We start from the raw sequence: 24,266 nt of genomic DNA on the forward strand, positions 1-24,266 counted from the left end.
TGAGAAATATGTCTGTAACTGATGACCTATGCCGGTAATTTAAGGTAAAATCCAATGATATAGTCTCTAAATATTTTTTTTCGAGAGTGCTCTATAATAATTCCACACTTAGAACCTCCCTATATGGGTTTTCCCTTATAAGTTTTTCCTAAAAAGCAAATCATACATGTCATAAGTTGCAAGTAATTGCTTTGTTTTCAAAGTAGCATATGTGGAGACCTTTCATTCAATGTATTGTTTTATTGCTTGTAGTTGATTCACCATCATTTAAGACAAAAATCATAATCGCATTGAGTTCCCATCAAAAGCTCAGCTTAAAATTATTTATTCATTCCATTGATCGAGGTTTATAAGTGTGTGTGAGTGAGGAAGATGTCCTAGGTGGCTAGTCTTTTCATTGGCATTGCAATTCTGCAGATCTTAAAGTAATAGGCCACCCTAAAATGTTCAATATGTATTCACTCTCCTGATGTTGTAAACTCATACAACTTTCATCCTTGGAACACAAAAGAGGAATTTTTAGAAGAAATATCCTGGTTATTCTTTCCCATACAATGAACGTGATGGAGGACTGAGGCTGTCAAGCTCCAAAATTACAAAGAAAGCACCATAAAAGTGCCATAAGAGTGGTCAATACAACTATAGCACCATATTTCAAGACTTCTGAAGCCATGCGATAATTTACGCTAATTTAAGTAATTATTCACTGAAAATCTTGACATATGCCTTAGCTCTCTTTGAGAACACACAAATAAAAGTTCATGACAGAAGAAGCCATATCCGATTCCTGAAAAAATCATTAATTTGAGTCTGAGGTTTTCATTGAATCTCTTAATTCAGTTCATAAAACTGGTCTAAATAATTTGTTAACAAATCTGGCTCTAAAGTTCAACTTAACCATCGAGGCAGTTAAAGGAATAGTTCACCCAAAATTTATTATTATTTTCATTATTTATAAATCCTTTTTCACAGTACATATTACCATTGCAGTATCTTCGTACAATCATGGTTTCAAGCTTGATTATACTTACTAGTGCTTGACGAATGTACAGATTATGATCGGCAAGGAAACTGCAAATGCCAACATTTATTGTAAAAAAGGAGTTACATTTTCTATTGGAAAATCTATTGGATTTCTTCAGAAGACATGGATTAAACAACTGGAGTCATATTAATCACTTATAAGCTGCCATTATGTGATAATAGGAGCTTCAAAGTTCTGGTCACTATTGACTTGCTTTGTATGGACCTACATAGCTGAGATATTCTTCTAAAAATCGTTGTTTATGTTCAGCAAAAGATAGAAAGTCATACACATCTGGGATGGCATGAGGGAGAGTAAATGACGAAAGAATTTTCATTTTTGGGTGAACTATCTCATTAACAGCCCACTAGAGGGGAAAATGATCAGTGAATAATGACTTAAATTTCAGTCTGTTTCACACACAGCCATTTTAGGACTTCAGAAAACTTGAAATACAATGCACTAGTTGTATGAATAAATTTTGGGGGGCCCCAGTCCTCATTCACTTTTATTTGTAAAAGAGTGGCCAGGACATTCTTCAAAAATTTCAAAATGGGTTTGGAATGACATGAGGATGAGTAAATAATAACAGAATTTTCATTTTTGGCATAACTATTCCTTTAAGCCACATGTACCTGTAAAGGTGATGGAAAAGCCTGAGCCATGAGCAATCAGCTGGGAGATTGTTAAAGAGTAAGCTTGATAGGAATGTCTAGACAGGAAGTGAGCTGGGCAGGGCCAGTCCCCCACAGGGGCTTCAGCTCTGCATATGGTGATGGTATTTGCCCTTGAGTCTCTGATCTGAGACTAGTTTTGCCATTTCATACATACTGGTGGAATTTAGATGCCTGTCAGCAAATCACACACACCAAAAATATTTCAGCACAAACAGTGCAATGCACTGCCATTAAATGGATAGTTCACCCAAAAATAATTATTATGTAATTTATTCACCCTCATGTTGTTACAAACCCATATGACTAATTCTGGAACACAACAGAAGAGGTCAGGCAGAATGTTAAGGACTGACAGCCTCAGTCACCATTTTCTAAGTGAACTATCTTTTTAAAACTACACAAGCACTTATGAACCGCACAAATTCTCCTGACTCACTGTTCTCCGTATCCTCTGATGCTCTCCACAAATTGAAATCAAACTACACAAATTGCTCACAGAAACTTACCTCATATACACCCTCAGAAGTGGATAACAATATGGTTTCTATACCTACTGTCTGCCCTACTTAATCAGCAGTTCATAGCTACCGCAGCATTAAAAACGAGCTGTCTAAAATGGCTTTGAGTGATTTCTAAGGGACTTTATAGTACGTTGATGGCTGTCAAAACCTCTTAGATAGTGTCAAAGGCATTGATGTTTCATACCTATTTTGTTCAATAGTTATGCTTTAACATCAAAAGCGTTCATTCTCAGGGGCCAGGGTAGCTCAGCAAGTAAAGACGCTGACTACCACCTCTGGAGTCACACGTTTGAATCCAGGGCATGCTGAGTGACTCCAGCCAGGTCTCTTAAGCAACCAAATTGGCCCGGTTGCTAGGGAGGGGAGAGTCATATGGGGTAACCTCCTCATGGGCGCTATAATGTGGTTCTTGATCGCAGTGTGGCGCGTGGTGATTTGTATATATAAATAACGCCTCCAAAATAGAACATATAAAAACCACATATTTGCATTATGAGGATAGCAGTTGACAAGTCAACCCAGTCATTCCAGTCATGAGTCGTTTAGTCAGAAGAACTTTACAAAGGATCATGTTAATTGTGCATACATTTATGTTACTGAGCAGATAATGGGTAAGGATAAGTCATGATGGTAAACTAGACTTTAAACAACCCACTAGTGGATTAGTGAGGTTGATTAGTTTACCTAGATTTTTTTAGAAGTTTTTAGATTTTTAGCAGCAGTGCTTTAATTAGCTGACAACTTCCTGTGTTTTAGCATGGAACAAACCTTGTGGACAAGTTACATCTTTAAACAGCATCACTTCAGCATTTAAACCACATTCAGACAGATGTACAGTTGAAGTCAGAAGTTTACATATACCTTAGCCAAATACATTTAAACTCAGTTTTTCACAATTCCTTACATTTAATCTTAAAAAACATTCCTTGTCATAGGTCAGTTAGGAACACTACTTCATTTTAAGAATATGAAATGTCAGAATAATAGTAGAGATAATTATTTATTTCAGCTTTTAATTCTTTCATCACAATCCCAGTGGGTCAGAAGTACAATATATATTTTTAGTATTTGGTAGCATTGCCTTTAAATTGTTCAACTTGGGTCAAAATGTTTTTGTAGCCTTCCACAAGCTTCTCACAATAAGTTTCTGGAATTTTGTCCCATTCCTCCAGACAGAACTGGTGTAACTGAGTCAGGTTTGTAGGCCTCCTTGCTCACACACACTTTTTCAGTGCTGCCCATAAATGTTCCATCAGATTGAGGTCAGGCCTTTGTGATGGTCACTCCAATACCTTGAATTTGTTGTCTTTAAGACATTTTGCTTGTCCATTTGGAAGACCCATGTGTGACGAGCTTTAACTTCATGGCTGATGTCTTGAGATGTTGCTTCAATATATCCGCATAATTTTCCTTCCTCATGAAGCCATCTATTTTGTGAAGTGTACCAGTCCCTCCTGCAGCAAAGCACCCCCCACAAAATGATGCTGCCATCCCCATGCTTCACAGTTGGGAAGGTGTTCTTCAGCTTACAAGCCTCACCCTTTTTCCTCGGTTATATTTTAGTTTCATCAGACCAGAGGACATTTATGCAAAAAGTAAGATCTTTGTCCCCATGGGCACTTGGAAACTGTAGTCTGACTTTTTCATGGCAGTTTTGGAGCAGTGGCTTCTTCCTTGCTGTGCAGCCTTACATGTTATGTTGATATATGACTCATTTTACTGTGGATATAGATACTTGACAACCTGTTTCCTTCAGCATCTTCACAAGGTCCTTTGCTGTTGTTCTAGGATTTATTTTCACTTTTTCATCTCTAGGAGACAGAATGCGTCTCCTTCCTGAGCGGTATGATGTCTGCGTGGTCCCATGATGTTTATACATGCATACTATTGTTTGTACAGATGAAAGTGGTTCCTTCAGGCATTTTGAAATTGCTCCAAAGGATGAACCAGAATTGTGGGGGTCCACAAATTTCTTTCTGAGGTTTTGGATCATTTCTTTTGATTTTCACATGATGTCAAGCAAAGAGGCACTGAATTTGAAAGTTGGCCAGAAAATACATCCATAGGTACACCTCCAATTTACTCCAAATAGCTCCAATCAGAAGCTAATTGGCTAATTGCCTAAAGGCTTGAAATGATTTTCTGGAATTTTCCAAGCTGCTTAAAGGCAGAGTTAACTTAGTGTATGTAAACTTCAAACCCACTGGAATTGTTATTTAGTCAATTAATATGAAACAATCTGACAATTGTTGGAAAAATGACTCATGTCATGCACAAAGCTGATGTCCTAAATGACTTGCCAAAACTATAGAGTTTTAATGACTTCAACCTAAGTGTATGTAAACTTCTGACTTCAACTGTATTAGTCGTTCAGTCATTTGGATGGTGTGTCAAATGAAAAAATTGTCCAAATTTTAAAAACATGACTTGGCCATGTTTAAACATCAGCAGAATATGGTTGTCAGACCTGTTTTGAGTGTTTAATAAGTTTCACACACATGATGGTTATTTACGGGTATGACAACCGCATTCTATAACTGTACTGACACCCGCAAAGAGAGCCACGCTGCACTGTACAAGCAGAGGTGCCGTGTATTTCTTTTGAGTTTTCATTAACTCACGGAGACTGAGAAATGAGCTGTGTCAGGTTCAGACGTTGTCCTCCATCGGAGTGCAAGCCGTGCGACACAAAAACTGCACTCTGCATGTGGTTAAAAACCATTCAAAGCCGCTGTCAATTAATTCTGATCTGATGGATGAACTCTCTCCTTGATTGGACTCATTTATTTAATAACACGGCAAAAAATTTTATAAGACATACCGGTGTTATGGACATCGCCATCTTTTAGTCACTGTCACTATGGTTACAGCTTTAGAATACGGTTGTGACTTTGGTTGTTCGTTCATACAGATAGCATTTGAACTGCAACTGTAAGGTGTTGTATGAATGGTACATTTCAAGAGAGAATATGATTGTCACACCCAAACACCAACTGTGTGAACGTAGCCCTTGATAACACTGCATTGTGTTTCATTCCTTTGCTAGAACATGTTTTCTGTAAATGCCCCCTAAGAAACACATCTGATCAGCTTCAGGTGAACCCATAACCAACCTAATTATAAAGGGGTTACTTGTGACTGGTTAGTTCAAGCAACCAACGAGCATCAATACAGTAGGTCTCTCTTATTGTGCAAAGAGAGCAGCTACAGGAGTTACTGCCACACTGTGCTGCATTTGGAAAATCTGCTCCAAGGAGCAGAGCAGACAGCAGTACTGCTTTCTGCAGACTTTCACAAAATTGAGAGTTCATGAATTAATTAGGATTTGGCACTGCGTTAAGGAAATTCAAATCCAATTCTAGCTTAAACCCGTGATTTTAGACTTCCTCTAGTGTAGCTGAAAACCTGATATGTTTGTTATTCACATACTTCAAAAATAAGGTCCACAACTGTTTATGGATGGAAGTGCACAAGGGGATGTAGCTCAGTGGATGGAATGCATGAAACCCTAGGTACAATTCCCAGCGTCTCTAAGAGGAACTTGGAGTAGGTGGTGTGGTGTAGTTGTTAAGGCTCAGGGCTGGTAATGGCAAGGCTGCTAGATCGATTGGCACAAAGAGATCCATGAGATATCACCAATGTGTCCTAACCCAAAGTTGCTCCAGGAGGATGGTTCTTGTAATAAGTTCAATTACTGATGTCATTGTAAAAATGCACTAATCACAGTCAGCCATGATTAAATTAATCTGCGATTGAAAATGCAATTACAGGGGATGATTGAGATAAAGTGAGTAATATTCGGCTGGTCATATGATCTAAAAATGCGGCATTCATGAATGTGCGCCCATCACGATATTTAGAACACAAAACCCAAGGTTAACTTTTTATTCACGTTTACTACTCTATATTTCTATGTTTAAATGCATATTTATAAGACGTAACACAAGGCTGACCTCCTTCCATGTCCTCCTGCCAGTTGCGTGAACTGCTGGCGGGCGAATTGGGAGAGGTGTAGTACTCGCCCCCTGGGCTGGTGTCTATATCCTCCTCCATGGATCCTGACTTATGTCTCTTACTTCTGTGTGAGTAAAAGGGTGATGGGAGGGGAGAAAAAAGGGGGTGGGGGTAGAGGGGAGAGAGAATAAACAATGAAAAGCGCTGTTTATTTCAACTATATTTCTTCAAGCCTTTAACATAATTCTTCACGTGTAACACACAGAGACATACACACCCTCACAAACAGTCTGGCCATGATTGGATGTCCCCCATCCATGATTCCCAGGCACTCAGCTACATAGAGCAGATTGCCAACATTCAACCTTTCTTTTAGCATTGCAGTGGGTTTAATGAAAATAAGCATTTATCAGGACTGAGGCTTTGGCTTACCATAAATGCAAAAAAATCAAATTTCTTCTGTTTAAATCACTGCCCTCAACTGAGGAGCAGACCTGAGTAAGGGGCTTCATAAACTGTGCAGTATATACACTCGTGCATTATTCTCAGGTGCATGTAAGGATGTCATTTTGTGATGGTTTTATACAGATTTGTGCTCAGCTGAGTTTTTTTTTTCCTGACGCTTCAATGACAAATTTTATTGTCAGCGAATCAAAAACCTTTAATTCAAAAGGTGTTTGGCTCTCTTTGTCTTGCCCTGCAAATATTGCAATACTAAAAGCTGAAATATGTCATTTCTGCACCACTAGTGTAACCAAAACAACAATAATAATGATAGTTTTCAAACAGGTTTCTTGAACAGTCCACCTATCTGCTATTAGTTAAACAAACAGAAAGTTCCGCCCCCATCTCATGCATTGGTTGAGCCAACATTGCTATGTTGGATTGGTTGGGAAGCTCAAACAAAATAATTGTATTAACAATGCCACACAGTGTTTACACTTTTTGGGGAAATCAGCCTACAGATGGTTTATTTATAGTTGTCTCTGTATAATAAGCTGGGTTAGAAAGTATCTTAAATCAAAATAATTACACACTTCGGCTTTAATAGACAACATTTATCATTGCAAGATGCTGACAGGCACATTTGAAACTCTCAAAGTCTCGACAAGCCACCCGGAATCTCACGTGCCGCATCCTTGTTTGGCTCCTCAGTTTCAGCCTGGTTCTGATAAGTAGGCCAAACCGACTCTGGTTTGGACCAATCAGCATCTCCAGCAGGCTGTTCAATCATGGCAACAAAGAGGACCACCAAACTCAAAAATAACAGCTGGAGGACAAACATCTACATGTAGCCACTGTAGCTTCTGGTTTTGAGGTAGTAAGGTCAGATGCCGCTGCAGCTTTGGTAGCAGCCAAAGTGCAAGATACAGTATATCAACATTAAAAGAACACTCAGATCCTTTTACTGTGGCAGTAATGTGACAATAAATTACTGAATCTCCGGACCAGAAGGGAGGGAGTTTGAGATTTCATCAAAGCTGGACATGGATGTAATTCATGTTTTAAAGGAATATTCTTGGTTCAATACAAGGTAATCTAAATCTACAGCATTTGTGACATGTTCTTGATTATCACAAAAATAAATTTTGACTTGCCCTTCCTTTTCTCTAAAAAAAGCTAAACTCAAGGTCACAGTGAAGCACTTACTGTATGGGGGCAACTTTTTTAATGTTTAAAAAATATATAAAATATAGCCACAAGACATAAACAATAAGCATGTAAACATGATTTATGTGTGATAAAATCACTTACTAACCTTTTCTGTATAAAGTTAAAGACAATTTTACAACTTTGTTACCATGACGAAAATGACTGAAAGAATTACAATTTAAACAACTTTACAGCTCAAATAATACATGAGTTTAACCAGAAGAATTAATATGTATTAATGAATACAGTGATTTTATAAAATTATAAGCTTCACATTTCTGCCTTTAGACCATCCAAAATTTGGCCCCATAGACTTCCATTGTAAGTGCCTCACTGTAACCTCGATTTGTAGCTTTTTTTAAAGGAATGACGAGTCAAAATACACTATTGTGGTAATCAACATTATGCCAAAAATGCTGTCAATTGAACTTAACTTGTACTGAACCCGGAATATTCCTTTAATGCAAAATAATTCTGCATTAAACAAATGTTGCTTCATATTTGTGTCCTTTTCTTCAAACCACAAAAAAGGCATTCCTGCTGAAAAGATCTGCTTAGACTGGCATGCAATACCATGTTGTGTCAGGTTGGTTTTTACAGGTTAGTGCTGGTCTAGATGGTGAACCAGCGTAATCATTCATTTCAACTACAAATATTGCTGGTCAACCAGCATGATCTTTCTGATAAAGCTAGTAGTTAAAAGCCTGGTTGGGACACCAGCACACAAGCAGCACATGAAGGGGATCAGCATCCAAAACACAACATATGCTGGTATTTTCAGCAGGGATACAGACTTTCCATTGACTTTCTATTATCTAAACCTACCTCTTAACCTGACCCTGTATTTGTACATTTTCACCATGACATTTATATTTATTATGTTTATTAACCCGTTTTCAGATTTTACGATCCTTGTGAGGACAATAGGGACACACTCACACAGATCTCATTACTGTCAAAAGTAGCTCAAGGACACAGTGCCTTTGACATGAGGCTTTCTGCATGTTGCAGCCAGATGTGCGGTTGTGTGTGAGCATGCATACAGGTGTGGTGTAAATGTGCATACTGTATGTGTGTTCAGCAAGCATGAGTGTACTAACCCACTAGAGGAGGTGCTTGGTAGGGTTCTTCTCATTCCTACACCTGAAGGGTTCAAATCATAAGAAAGATGCCCCTGCAGCTCTCCGAGAGAGAAGTTTGGCCCTGTGCCCGTCACCACTGGTGCTGCACACAGAATTCATGATAAGTAAATAACAGAAAACAAGGAACATAAAGAGTCAATCAATGACAATAGAACTATTGCAATTTTTAGCAATAAGTGTGTAACTGTTTTATGATATAATATTTTCTCCTATCCCAGCTTAATATGCAGGGACAACTACAGTATTTTACTATAGTAATTAAGGATGTAGGATGTTCGTAGGATGATTTTTCTGAAAAGTGGAACACTGTGGCTCTGTGGCTACCCTGTCAAAACAAGTTTGTTTGAGCATTATGACCATTCCGACACAGCAACACTGACTCAACCGATGGTGTGAGTTTGGGGCAAGACTGCCTGTTTGGCGAGTGTTCAGGAAACCTATAGGTTTTACTGAAACAATTACAAAATTTATGATCACCAAAATTATTTTTCAATTCTATTCGGTGACACTAATGGCACAAAAATCTTTAACACTAATAATAATTTTTTTCTGTGACTATGCCATGGTAATGCCATGGTTTTCATTAAAATGTATTGGGGAATACTATGTAAATACCATGGCATATGAGTCTTTCAGGTAGTCATTCAGTACCATGGAATTTATCATGCACATATCATGCCATTGCATGCCTAAGCTTACCTGAGCTGACCTCTTTTCTGCTATGATTCCAATACTTTGTATGTTTGATTGTACAGTGATGGATTGGTCTACATGGACAGGGTTGTGTTGTTTGTTTGGTTATCAATGAATGTTTTATATGCAACTACTGTGTGAGAAAAATGTGTCTGCTGTTTCAGCATTTATGACTAGTACCTGTTTTTCCAAATGGATTAATATTACAAAGAGTGGTGTTAACACTTATTTCCAATGTTATGTTGGATTAAATCTGGTCTGGTTTGAGCATGTTGTTAAACACTGATAAAACGTTCATCCAGTAATGCTTACTTTTCCCTCATTTGGTTTAATTATTCTGGGATAAATTGGTCAACATAGGGTTTGTCGTTTAGAGAAAACACGCTTGTCTCTTAGGACATATGCATAATCATTAAACAGATCTCAAATTAGATAAACAAACACATTATATATGTCAGCCCAAAGCCTCCTGGGTTCAGATAATGAGAAAGTAGTCTTTCTAAGCATTCATGTCTTTATTGTTAAACCACTGTCAATAAGCATGAATCCACAACGTAGTGTTTCTTCCTCAAACAGATGCATTGTCGCTGTTATGAGACCAAAGTATTCAAACATAAAGAAAAAATACATTTTATTTGTCTCAGGCCAGCTGACAGATGACTTATGAATGCTTTTACCATTTTATTTCATTCACAATCCATCAATCTTTTTTCACTGTGATTGAACATAGGTGTGAGGCATAATACACAGCAATCTTGTTTAGGGCACTTATCTCTTTATCAGAAAACAGAAAGCCACCTGCGAGCTAGAAAATCATTTCAGCTAAATACAATCAATTATGTTAGACAGACTGGCAGTATTCCTTTCCTTCTAATGAGGAAAGGTCAGAGTTCATATGAAACAGCTGTGAAAATTGACAGATGTGTCTAAAATATAGACAAGGCTGTGGGGGAGATGGGAGGGGACAGTTGAGGTGCAAGGACAAGAAATAAGACAAGAAACTCAGGTGTGGGATATGCGGCCGAACAAATCTCTAAAATGAATCATACTTCCTATTGCTACTTGAAAAATAGAAAACATTCTAGGAGAGTTCATTTGAACCAAGCTTGCTTGGTTGTATGTCTGCAATTGCTGCAATACAATTTGGCATAAAACAGCAGTGTAGCATTTTGTCACGCTTAGGGTAACCAGTCCCAATAATTTACTAAGAAATGTAAATATGTCCCAGTTTCAACCAAGGGGTCAAGGTCAGGATAGGTAGCATGGACAGTTAGCCCAATAATTACACCATGTGACTGCAAAAAGTATGTTTCGCAATTGAATGGCATTCAAAAGTAGTTATGCATTCTGATGAATATTTTTTGGTTGTTGAAAGCAACACATCAATTGCAAATAATGAATCACAGCATAGTAGATGTTTTGCCATTGCCTGCTTTTAAAAAATATATTTTGAAGACCTCTTGAAAGTTTGATATTTGCTTTTTCCCCGGTCTGCTAAATTTGATGTCACAGCTCAGGATAGTCACTAGTGAAGAGCTTGGGACCAGAGGTTGCGCTAGAAATTATAATTTATTTTCTGTCACTCTTATAATTTCTGTCACTGGTATAATTTTAACCAACCTACTTGTTTTCGTTTTATAAAAACTGAGAATTCATTCAGGGGCATAGCATAGATTATAATAGTATATACAGTAGGCCTACAGTACATTACAGTGGATGAGTATTGTTAAACCAATTAGTTCTAGGTTAAAAGTTCTACCTGTCAATCAACCGCTGCGCTAAAACAAGATTTTAACTTTGCCAGTTACGTGCGGATTTATAAAGTAAGAACCGATTGGTTGGAAAATTTGAAAAATCACATACACTCATGCGCAGAGTATGTGAGCGGAGCAGAAGCAGAGTGATAAGTGGAGCGTCATGATTTTGCCTTGAGCGAGGAGCAGAGTTTTTGAAAGTCGGAGCGTCATTGTTTTCTTCCATTCCAAGTGTGCTCAACTTACACTCCATTACAAGCAAAACAAATGGCACCAAATATCAGCAAGAATTAATGTGTTAAGCACAGAGTTAAACACCATTAACCTACACACTCTCACGGTGAAATCGTCAGGATTCATACGACTTTTCTAAATTTGGCTTATTCATATAATATTGTGCGATTGCACTCGTTTGAATTCCTAAGACTTTCACTACAGCCAATGACGTTGCTGGACATCGTTTCCATCTAATACTTGATTAATTCACACACAACGGCTTCCTATCATGTATACAAACTCTACTGATTGGTTAAGTTTAGGTAAGGGTTTTGGGTTAGGGCATAATATTAATAAGTATGTCCTTAATGACTCGTGTGCGGCACTCACGCTTACTTCCGCATAAGACATCTGGGAATTTGCAGGTGATGAAATCGAACGAGTTTATGCGAACAACATCATGTGAGACCATACGTAACTTGTAAATTATGTATGCCTTTTCATGAGATCGGGTTGCCATTAACCTGAAACAAGCCCGACGGGACCCATCAAACCATCGGGTTTCAGGCTGTGTTCACATCAGATTTTCAGCGAGTCAGGGGCTGTTCACACATGTTTTGCTGTAAACACGCACTGGACAGTGGGCTTTCATCGGTGTGCTGCATCTTGCTCCACTCACATACTCTGCTCATGCGCAAGACTTCACGGAACTTCATTGTACTTAAAGTGACACAGATGAGAAGCAAGCACATCAGCTCAAGTTAAAATAAATTTACTCCACTAAAATAATGGAGAATTCTGATCTAAATATCATGTTTGCGCTAAAATGAAATGCATGTATAATTGGCATAAACAGTGATTTTTTAGCCCTTTCTTTTTGCTCTTATATTTTTTGCGCTTTGTTATAATGTGGTAACATACAGTATTAACATACTGTAATGATGAATGTATGCAGTAATGAAATCATAGACACTCTGTGGCATGGGGGGCGTGGTCATGTGTCGGTCTGCGGGAGAGAGAGAGCGGTAAGGCTTGTCACCTGGTTTGTAATTACCTCTAATACCTGTGTCTTGTTATAGTGATACGGAGAGAGACATTTAAGGGACGCCAAATGTCGAGAGCGAGAGAGAGAGAATTGCCAGAAAGCACGACAGACGGGAGAGTGTGTCTCGATCATGCTCTATAACTTTGTATACACATACATATCTTTGTGAGAAAGCACGAGCAATAAAAAAAGGTCTAAACTTGAACCTGCCTCGTTGTCTCCTGACTCCTCCATCGCTCCAATCAGACCAGTTCACACACTCCCTTCAAAATACTAACGGATGTGGTAAAAAAAAAAAGATCACCTGATTTTACGATCAGGTGTCAATGGTGATGTCTGTAAAATGACGATGGTGCCTGTCCACTTGTGATCAGATTGCCCTAAACCAGGGGTGTCAAACTCAGTTCCTGGAGGGTCGCAGCCTTGCAGAGATTAGTTCCAGCCCTGCTCCAAAATGCCTCTTTGTAATCTACAAGCACTCCTGAAGACCATGTTTAGCTGCTTCAGGTGTGTTTAATAAGGGTTGGAGCTAAACTCTGCTAGACTGTGGCCCTCCAGGAACCGAGATTGACACCCCTTCCCTAAACGCATCTTAATACCAGTCAATAAACAGGGGCAGGGCACACACAGGGAGTGAGAGAGCGAGAGAATGAAATCGATTATGATGCACTAGGTTTAAATAATTTTCTTGTTTCTTTTTGTCTGTCAAAATGACGGAAAGCATTTGGAATTATCCATCAAAGTTTCCAAAAAATCTGTAAATGATGGAGAATTTTCAGTTAATGCAACCGTCCTCCTTGGGACTGTGCATGTTTTTGAGGTGCCAACAGCACTGTCAGGACTTCTATTTCCTGTAGTGCCAAAATAATTAGTCACATGACATTTATGGCTCAGGCGATTGGCTCAAAAACCTGGATGCAAAACTGCAGTAAGTGCCGATAAGCAAAGATGGCAGATTTCAAATTGTGTACTTCTGGAGGGTCCTGCACCAAGCAAGCAACTGTTTTTGAGAAGAATGAGAAAGCTGACAGATGGCTAATGAATTCTCCAGGTATTATAGACGTTGGTGCAAACCGCAAGGTGAGACAGTGGGCTGTGTGAAATTTGTCAGTTGGGTCATATACAGTCTAATAGAAATCAAGCTGTATTTCTTAGGTAATTTTTTTTTTATTAGATTTAATAAGTAGACATGGTTCTCAAAGACAGCAAAAGCATATCAAAATAAATAAATGAAGGAATCTCACTTCTTGATACTTGCACCAGTTCTGTTACACTGAAGACCCCCGAAGTTACAAAGCTCTCTTGAAACTCTGGAGCATCTGTTAAACAAAAGAAAACATGGAACAAATGATGGGACAATTATTCAATTTGGTTTTCATTTGCAAGTCTATTTGGATAAAAACATTTACTAATTGAGTCAATTTAAATATACATTTATTACATGAGGGGAATTTGTTCAGCGGAGATTTTAGTCCACAGAGGGCAAAATGAATTAATAACAAGTTTTTGATGTGGTATTGACAAATACATAAGTACCACAAGAACCAAAAGCTATCCCATCATGATCATAATCATCCCACAAAATGGACAAGACTGAATGTTTAGACACCATGCTTAAAATATAATCTACTGTCTTGGTATTAGCTAGTCTCCCAGTCTTGCCAAGCTGGTGTTCAACTGGTTTAATTGGTGAGCCAGCTATTGTTTCCCAGCTGACAAGTGCCCAAAACCCCTCTAAAACCAGCAAAGAGACATCAGGACCAGGCTGGGAGACCAGCTAAGATCAGCATGCCATCTAAGGATGTTTTTGTCCACAGGTCAAGACCGCCAACCAGATCACACAATATTTGGCTCCTAATGTCTTTCACAGACAGACTTTCATCCACGTTTGATGCAGAGAAACTGGCAAGTTTTTCAGACCAGCTCTGTTGAAACAGCCCTGTGGGTACATGTGTGACATAAACTGGGCAGAGAGAGAGCGAGATGTGTGTGGGTGTACGTTTGTGCATCTAGGTTGAGTTGGGTAAACAGGATGTTAGTACAGTGCAGGAGAATGCTTACAGGACCGCACTGCACTATACTGTACAAATGCTGCATCAAATACAGTGTATGCATGTATACTGCAAGTATTCCTGTATATGTGTGTGTGTGTGTGTGCGCGTGTGTGCGTGCATGTGCGTGCCTGTGTGTGCTCTCTTACCCATGGTGGCTGCTCGACTGTCCTCCTGATCTGAACCAATGCCTGTGCGAGGACTGCTGCTCTGTTCAGCCTCTGAGAAAGAAATATAGAGAGATAGTATAAGAAAAAGCAAGAGATAAGTACCAGCTCAGCTGATTTTCTAAATAGATATAGAAAGGCAAAGGGGCGAACTCAAATGGGTTTGTAGAGAGATAAAACGTATGTAAAACATATAGAACTTTTCATGACTTTTTCAACTTTTTCTTTGTTTTAATCAATTTAGATTAACTTTAAAGTAAATATTTCTGTAAATTGGCAGTTTAGCAATTATAGTAATTTTTTGCACTGTTATAATGAGAATGGTATTTAAAAACATCCATATGAGAATAAATAAATTAATTAGTTCATTTCTAACTTTTTAATGATCTTATTCAATGAATTTAGTTAATGTTCTTTGTTAAGTTTTTTAATAAGTGTTACTGTCATGTGTATTTTGTTGATTCATGATTCAAAATAATATCATGTCTTTTATTTTGAAATTCTAGTTCCTGTTTCATGTAATTTCCCCTCTTCATGTGATTACATGTTTCCCTCCATATTCGTGTGTCTTGTTTTCATTGTTTGATTGTCTTATCTTGTTTAGAGTTCTTTGTGTTTATTGGTTATCTTTGTCATGTGTTCTCTCATATCATGTTTTTAACCCTCATGATTTCCATGGTCAGGTATTGTTGAATGTATCTTTGGTTGTGTTTGGTAACATGTCATGCTAAGTCTACGTCAAGTAAAGTCTATGTCAAGTTTTAGTCAAGTCAACTCAATTGCACTTGGGTTCTTCACTCTATCGTATTCATCATTGCCAGCGTTAGCAACATCGTTACTGTCAGGATATAAACAAGGAGGCAGAGGTAAGTGAATCCAAACACAGCTTTATTTTAGGTGGCAAGAGTGTTAGGTGAGTAATTTGGCAGTTCAGGTGCAGATACGGCGAAGATCACTCGGTGCCGGACAGGCAACAGGTAAGCACAACCACTTCGGGAATGTGGGAATCAAGTAGTCACAGTACAGTGATACAAATCCTCTCTTTTTGGAAGCAGATACTTGGAAACGGGTTCAGAAGACTCACTGGCGAATCGGAGGGATACAGGGGCACTGGCGATAGGAAATGTAAACAGGAGTCCTGGAGACAACAGAATGAGGACACAGAAGTTAGAGGTATTCAGGTAAGTTAACGTTACTTTTCAGCAATCGGGAGGCTTCAGGGATTCAGAAGATCACGGTGAGAGTCTGTTCCTGTTGGAGGCTTGACGCTGAACTGGGGTTATGGTGAGTGATTTATAGTACGTGTTGATGAGGTTGTTAATAGTGAACAGGTGTGTTAGATTAGTAATCCGGGGAGAGTGATCGTTGAGTGGAGGGTGGAATCAAGCCTGGTTGATCTCTCACAGTTACAGTTACCAAGAAAATATAGACAATTTTTTTTTATTTTGGAGTTCTGATAAGGTTGAAAACCTGGATCTATGACAGTATTATTTCGTTATTTTACAATGTGATACGGTAAGACTAATGCTAAAAATATATATATATATTTTTTTTAATAATCTGTTTATGTTCTGAAAGGGTAAATATTAAATTCTCTTTTACTCTTACAAGTTATATCTCATCTTTTATCATCCTCGTTTTTTATATTGCTTATTATATTAATCAATATCCTATTTTCCTTTTACAATAAGGTGAAAGTAACATACATGTAATCTAAGGGGTGACTGAGGGTCTGGCTCTGATGCCAGAAATGCAGTAACAGTAATTATTCATTTAGCCTGGCTCCTGGAGAATATGCATTTATATTATACTGCATTTATTCACAAAAATATACACCTGTTATAATTATTACATCATTTGTATTCTATATTCTATAACCATTTGATTCTATTTTAAATCAATCATTATTAATTGAATGAGAGAGTTTAGTTATGATCTTATTTTTATCCATATTTTTATATGATTCGTAAAAGTAACCATTGCATAAAACATATCAACCTCATGTAATCATTTAACTAAAGTGTCTAATTTCTTTATGATTTTATTGTCATATTAGGTGACAGTGTGCTGTATTAGGCCTTGTGTGTGCTCATTGTCTTTCTCCGTGCTCTGTCCTCATTTTCCACAGATGGCGAGGACCTGCATTCTACCAATGTTAGGGAGAAAGCCTCCAGTCCTTGGAAGGAGATAATACCTACCAGTTGCAATGTCTAAATCATTCAGTGTTTGCATTGTTTATAGTGTGTTTATGTGCCTTTGTCATAGTCAAAAATCTCAAAGGATTTTAATTGCTCTTATTGGTACCTTCTTGATGTAGAGAAAGAGGAGTAGTCATAACTGATAGCTAACCCATGACATCTGCACATCATTTCCATAAAAAACAATGATGGGAACTTGATTAATGTTATGGCTAACTAATTGTAGTTTGTATGAAGGTGGAAACAGACCATATTTGTAACGTGCTAAAATGTTTGAAGTGACCTATCAGAATCTTAGAATGTGTTGTACTGTGACACCTCTAATTCTATTTACATATGACTGCAATTGCCTTCTTTTTTCTCCTTCTGTCTTTGTGAACTACTGGATCCCATCGACTTGTGAAGCTTATTGGAAATGCAGAGAACAATCAGTAAACTCTCTCTCAATTGATTGCAAACCTGTTTTTATTCCTAAATATCCATATTAGGGACCCAAAAGTTCAATACTCAAATTACTTCTCAATAAATATAATGAATACAAAATATGTAACATGCAAATACAAAACATACTTAGACAAACAACATTAAATAATTATGCACTGATTCTATAATTTATATACTTTTATATTTTTAGTTATTGCAATCATATGCAAACTGCTGCAGCATTTATTCAAGACTCAAAATTTTCACAAGAGAAAGTTTTCTCAAGCATGCATTCAATAAACTGAAACCTCTGATATGTTGGGATTTGGTTGAACATGTCAGCGATAACTTTGGTAATCTGACATATGAGCATGTTGCTGCATAAACAGCAGGGAGGGTGCGAACACTCGCATGTTTTTTATAAAACAAACAAAGGTTAGTGATACAGGCATACACACTCTGATACCCCGCAAGGGCTTTGCCAAATGGTTCATAATCCTCGTAAATCAGAAACACACCATATCAAAGTGCACTAAAACCATTCAAATATTCTCTTTCATTTCAACTCGTTTGGCAAGGCCGGGCATAATCTCGTTGAACCTTCTTCGCTGGGAGAGCACACTTTAGATTGTATTGCCAAAGTGTAAATTCATTGAAGTGACACAATAATGACTAAATCTAATCCAAGCATAAAACCTTCCTATTTGTGCATGTTCCTGCTCTTTGCCACATAGATGCAAGAGTAAATGGAGATAAACACATAAAAAAAATTTGAGTTAAGAAGAAGTGGAGGATTTTCTCAATAGGGAATTAAAGAATGGCCTGGTTACCACAAGGAGTCTGGAAGGCATTCAAAGAAAAGGCCATAAAAAGCTCAAGCTGGATAAATCAACAAGAATGCTCCCTATCAGATGGGCCACACGCCACTGCCAGTTCAAAGCTGAGGAGAGTCTGACCGGCTGCAGACGTCCAAATGCAACACATCATTACGACTCTAACACTCTTTATGGCCTGCAGGACTCACAAGCTGACCACAAACTACTGCTCAGGACACACACACAGCCACATGCAAACACACACAGGTGGCGGCAACAAAAGAGCACTGCACGCTGATATCAAAACTTTGATTTCCCCGCTCGGATAATGAGTCCAGTGTAATTTTCTTCTGCCACAAAATATGAAATTTTTGCTTAAAATACATGTCTAATTATGTTTTAATGAGTAAAAAATACACCAGCTTCGGAAAAAAAATATTATTTGAAAAAAAAAAAAAAAAAAATGTAATAGCTTCCTTTCATGTCTTCCCAAACCTTTCTTTGTTCAAGGAACAGACAGAAACTTGCCTTAAATATCTTGCTTGATATCATCATTAACTTTCTTATGTAAAAGAGCAGCTTGATCATTCTAGTATAAGAACTCTTTTGTGTTCCACAGAAGAAAAGTCATACTGGATTGAAAGAGTAAATGAAGACAAAATTATAATTATTGGGTGAACTATTCCTTTAAAAACCCTACAAATTTTTTCAGACATTTCAAAGGAGGTGGTTGGATCTGGGCCAAATGCTTGTTGATGTTTTGATTATGAAAAATTGCTGAGGCCTAAAACAGTAGGAGAAAGATGGATTCTGAGACTTCTGGACGCCGTTCCAAAGGAGAGGAGTGATGTTTTAAAGTGCATCAAATAAAAAATAACCCAACACAAAAGCATAAACAAACACGTTTATCATCGCAGCGATTCTGTGCAGGCCAGGATGATTAGCACTGCCAGCTACACAGAGGGATGCGCTCCAGTTCCCTCTTTCTTTCGGCTTCTCTTTGACTGTTTTCGGTGTCCTGTACACTCCTGCCAAAAGCTGCAGCGGTTTCTAGGCAAGCAGCCCTCTGACCAAATCCTTGGCAAGGAGAATCATGGGGGAAGGAAAAATAAAAGTGCCAGTTTGAAGATGTTGGCACCAAACACCTCAGTGTCAAAAAGGCCACGTGAAGCTGTGAGGACACCAAAACATAAATGAGAGAGTAATTGCTACTGAAGTCAGTGAGGGGTCAGCCTTTCACTGTACTTCATGCTGTACATAAACCTATGAACAAAAAAGCAGATATGCAGGTGGAAAATATAACGCTATAATATGTGCTTGAACAATGTCCGTTTTCTCTCTGTGTATGGAGTAAATGTACGCCATGTTGTATAGTGATTTCTCAAGAAGCAACACAAAATAACCTAATCCAAACCTAAAACCTGACACATAAGGAAAAAATACAGAAACCCCTGGTTTAAACTTTTCGTACAAAGGCCCAAGGAAAAAAAGCAGAAACGCATATATAGATTTTATAAAAAAACCAAAAAAAAACCCGATATTTTTTCTAGGTGTACAAAGCAAGCATACAGCATTTCGAAAAGCAATTTTTTTTAATCATGACAAAACATCTAAAACCTTCCTTTTTTTTGCGTTTCAGCTATTTGTCCCATTGATGCAAAGGAAAAACTCATATACACAAACTAAATAAGAGAGGATTTGCTTCTGAACCCAATTCAGAGGTCCACTTTTTATCTTTCATACATAAACCCGAGAACAAACAGAAGAAATGCAGATGGAAAATATGATGCAATAATAAGTGCTTCAACAACGTCCATTTTTCTCAGTGTTTGGAGTGAATGTACGCCATTTATTGTGATTTCTCAAAAAGCTACATAATCAACATCATTCATACATTAATAAAACCTTCCCATTTGTGTGTGTTCAATCTCTTTGTCAAATGAATATAAGGGTAAAATACAGTAACGTATGCAACATAAAGAGAGGAATTGCTTCTGAACCCTATTGAGATGTCCGCATTTTATCTTTCCATACATAAACATGAGAACAAAAAGTAGAAATGCAGATATGATACAATATTATCTGCTTGAACATCAATCATTTTCTATTGCTGTACGAAGTAAATTACTGGACCATTTTGTTCAGAACTTTCTCAAAAACCAAAAGACATAAAGAACATAGCGACAGGAACAATTTACTTTCTGAAGAAGAAATGCAGATGGAAAATATGATGTAATAACATGTGCTTGAACAATGTCCATTTTCTCTCAGTTTATAGAGTAAACATCTGCCATTTTGTGAAATGATTTCTCACATTTTAAATTCCATTCAGAAAGGACTGGGTAGTTTTCCTTCAAAAGACACAAGGAAAAGTCAGACCTGACACCTGACATCATTTACCAAAGAAATATTCTCCAATCTATCAAGATGTTTGCTTCCCTCTCCTTCAAAAATGTTTTATTTTACTTTAGCATCTTTATGATTTATTGGCCTTCATCATAGTAACTTTTCATCGTTGTATTTGTTTTCCATACTAAAACTGTCACTGCAGTTAAAGTGGTGTTATTTCTAGTGAGCGTTGTTGCATTTTCTTTTCGTACAAGCTACATTTCTAGGCAGGAATCATTCATCGACAGCAATTTAAGTTTTTTTGTTTTTGTTTTGGCAGACATTTCATGAGCAGAGAGGAGTTTGCCATTGGCAGCCATTTTAGATTGCTCTTTTGGCTCTCTCTATCTCCATCTCTCACACTCACTCTATCCCTCCCTCTTTCTCTCAAGCAAGAACACAAAGTATTAGTAACCTTACTTAAGGGTGCCAGCTTGCCCTGTGCCAACTCACTCTGTTCAGGGCAGATGAGAGAGACAGAGAGGCAAATGGCTGCTACTAAATAGTTGGCAGAGTCAGAGAAGATTCTGAGTGGGCAGAGAGTGAAAGTCAGAGAGAAAGAGAGAAAATGAGAGAAAGTTTTAGCTGTGGAAATGACCTTACGAGAAAGACATTCCTATGCACTGCCTCAGTTATTAAAGTGACTAACAGCTAAATAACAACATGAGGTATTATGCAGTTAGTCGTGGCAGGAAGAGTGAGTTAACTTTCGCTCTTTTTGACACGTAAGAAAATAAACCTTGACTGCAGCTGAGCTCAAACGTCTGCAAGAACTTCCTCCACAAATCGTGCACGTCGGAACACAGAAATGTAAGTCTATACACTCCAAATCCACCAAATTCCTCATCAGCTAAATGATTAGACTTTCAAATCCACACGAAAGTAAACAACAAAAACAGACTTTTGACACATAAGCTCTGTTTACTTCCTACATAGGCAGCCTTCTATTTGAAATTAAACCTCACAAGTGATGGATTGGAGACGCTACACAGGCAGCTACTCTGCACGTCAAACAAATAGCATTCCTCAAGTGAAGTGCACGAGAATTACAATAGATTCCAATAGAGTTTGACATTAGCAAGCTGGTACAGATCAATACACAAAAATACAGGGTAAAATAGTCCATTTATATTAGATTAACTATTTTTAAACTGTACATTTCGGTCGACAGAAGGTAACTTAGAAGGCAGCATAAATATGCAGCATATATAGCTGGTGGCTGGTTTTGGAGCATGGTAGATGCTTTTTCTTCTTATCTAAGCTAGTCATTAGCTGGTCCAAGATGGTCTCCCAGCTTAAGGTTGTTTTTGGTGGCTCATTGATAACCGCAATGAAAACAGCTTAGACCAGATATGTAACACCTTAAGTTGTATTTTTAAGCAGGGAAATGATTTCACTATGCAACTGATAACAGTGTTTATCTGTACGCTAATACATGTGTCTCTGTGTGTATGGATCCAACCAACATCCTTGCAGGATTAGTTTGTAACTCTTTATTCACAGCTGCATCCAGGGGCCTCTGGGTAATATGGGCCTTGCTGCGCAAGTACCAGCCCATCCTACATGCGATATAGGCAGGCCACTGGGCTCCAACATGCCCGTGCGGACCCCATTTCAGAGTGATTATTCAAAAAACTTTTTAAGCTAAGGCCAATACAATGACTTTTATATTGAAAAACTGAAATTACTTTAATATTGAAAATACATACACATTTTACCATACATGCACTTGAACCTCATTATTTGACATAGAAATCATAATAATGGTGGAAACCTATATAAAATGAATAATCACAAAATTACAAATAACTGCAAATTACCACAAATACAATAACAGCAGCATATATAAAATCTGCAAACACTAAAGTTATGAACAGTACATAGTAATTTGCACAATTTATTCATACCGCAAAGCATTAGTGGAAGCTGAAGTGCGAATTGATGTATGAAAAATATAACTTTGTAGATATTTCTAGTCGTTGAGGTTTACTTTGTTTAAAGTACTTTGTTACTTTTGTTTAACAGCGTTTGTCAAAGCATAGTGCTTTTCACTATTTCTCAATAATAATCAAGGGTAAGAATTAAAACAGCAGATGAAAACGCAAGAAACACTTTAATTCAGTTAATCAATAAATCTGCTAAATATCTGCAAAGATCTACACTTTAAGAGGTATTTTTATTTTGTTTTACATATATTTATATTTTTATTTATACAGTATATGTACATTTTATGGCAAAAAACTAAACAAATAAAATGTACACATAGTTATGTGAGTAATTGACATAAAATCATCAGTGTCCTGCTGTGTGACACTTTGATCTAACTATTTTAAACATTTTATGATCTTGTATAGGTATACCGTATATACAGTACATATATAATATATTATTATTATACATGTTGTTTCCACAACCTTATATTAACTAAGACAATAGTTTATTTACACTTCTAGAAAAAAGTTGAAAGGTGATTAAGATCTTTAAAAACTTTGAAGAAATGCTAACTTGTCACAGCACCTAAAATACACACTTTCCCTTGTACTTTCATGTACATTTTAACTTAACATCTATATGTTGGGAAAAAAGTTTTCAGACATGTTATTTGCCTGAACTATAAAGTGTTAATTTTAGAGCTTTCTCTAAAAAAATCCACTCATCACATTTACAATGGTTTTATATTTTTTAAATGTATGACTTTTTTTGCACTGTGGGGCCCGTTGTCATGACTAGCAGTCAATAGATATTTTTTTTTCAAAACAATAATTTGAAATTGAGCCAGAAAATCAAATCTTTGGTTGGTGTGTTGTGGGCTGTGTTTGGTGGACCGCTCTGGGCCAGAAAGTCCAGGGTCCACTTTTTAGTCCCAGTCTGCCCCTGGCTGCAGCTGAACTGACCAAGGGAGACAATCTTTAGTGTACCACACTAAACTCCATTGCTCTGAAGGAAGAGGTTCTTTTCTCCCAGTGTAGAGATGCTGTGGCAATCCCGAAACAATGAGACAGAAAGATTGGAGTGCATTCAGCCAGCAGTAATACTGAAACAATGAGTTGTTCCTTTACACTGCAACTATGGAATTTTATTGAAACATAGAACAGTTCAGCGCCACAATCGTGCGTTACCTGCAGAGCATCCTGAAAAACTTTTATTAGTGGTGTTTGCTAAGGCAAGCAACATCATTATTGCAAAAGTCTGTTCTAAAACTCTATTAGCCAAAGGTTTATTTTATTATAATATATTACTGAAAGTTAATTTACTTTTCTTTTTTTCTTTTTTTTTTCATGATACTGTTCTTTAATTTGTACTGGATGTTGTACTGACTCTACTTTTTCTGTATTTTCATTGACTGTAATGTGTCCTTGAGCTTTGGAAAGGCACTATATAAATAAAATGTAATATTATTATTATTATATTACACTTTGGCATGTAGCCCCTCCCAAACCATTGGTGATACAGACACGAATGATTCCTCAAATCATTCCACTTTAATGAAGAGAGGTGTGATACTACTTTCCTAAGTGATCAGAATAACTACTTTCAACACAATC

The 24,266-nt window shown here is 37.4% G+C and overlaps 1 protein-coding gene across 4 annotated transcripts in view; it reads right to left on the minus strand.

Annotated features, from left to right (window-relative positions):
• The window catches only part of LOC127630513 (nuclear factor 1 C-type-like), a 138,276-nt gene that overhangs the window by 24,909 nt on the left and 89,101 nt on the right, over positions 1–24,266 (minus strand). For all 4 annotated transcript variants that reach the window (XM_052108091.1, XM_052108092.1, XM_052108090.1 and 1 more), the window contains exons 3-6: positions 14,880–14,951; positions 13,924–13,998; positions 8,930–9,053; positions 6,176–6,300 (exon numbers count right to left, since the gene is read on the minus strand). In XM_052108091.1, coding sequence (XP_051964051.1) covers positions 6,176–6,300; positions 8,930–9,053; positions 13,924–13,998; positions 14,880–14,951 — 396 coding nt within the window. The remainder of the gene's footprint in view (positions 1–6,175; positions 6,301–8,929; positions 9,054–13,923; positions 13,999–14,879; positions 14,952–24,266) is intronic.

This window comes from Xyrauchen texanus, chromosome 37 (genome assembly GCF_025860055.1).
Source record: "Xyrauchen texanus isolate HMW12.3.18 chromosome 37, RBS_HiC_50CHRs, whole genome shotgun sequence".
Classification (NCBI taxonomy): Eukaryota; Metazoa; Chordata; class Actinopteri; order Cypriniformes; family Catostomidae; genus Xyrauchen; species Xyrauchen texanus.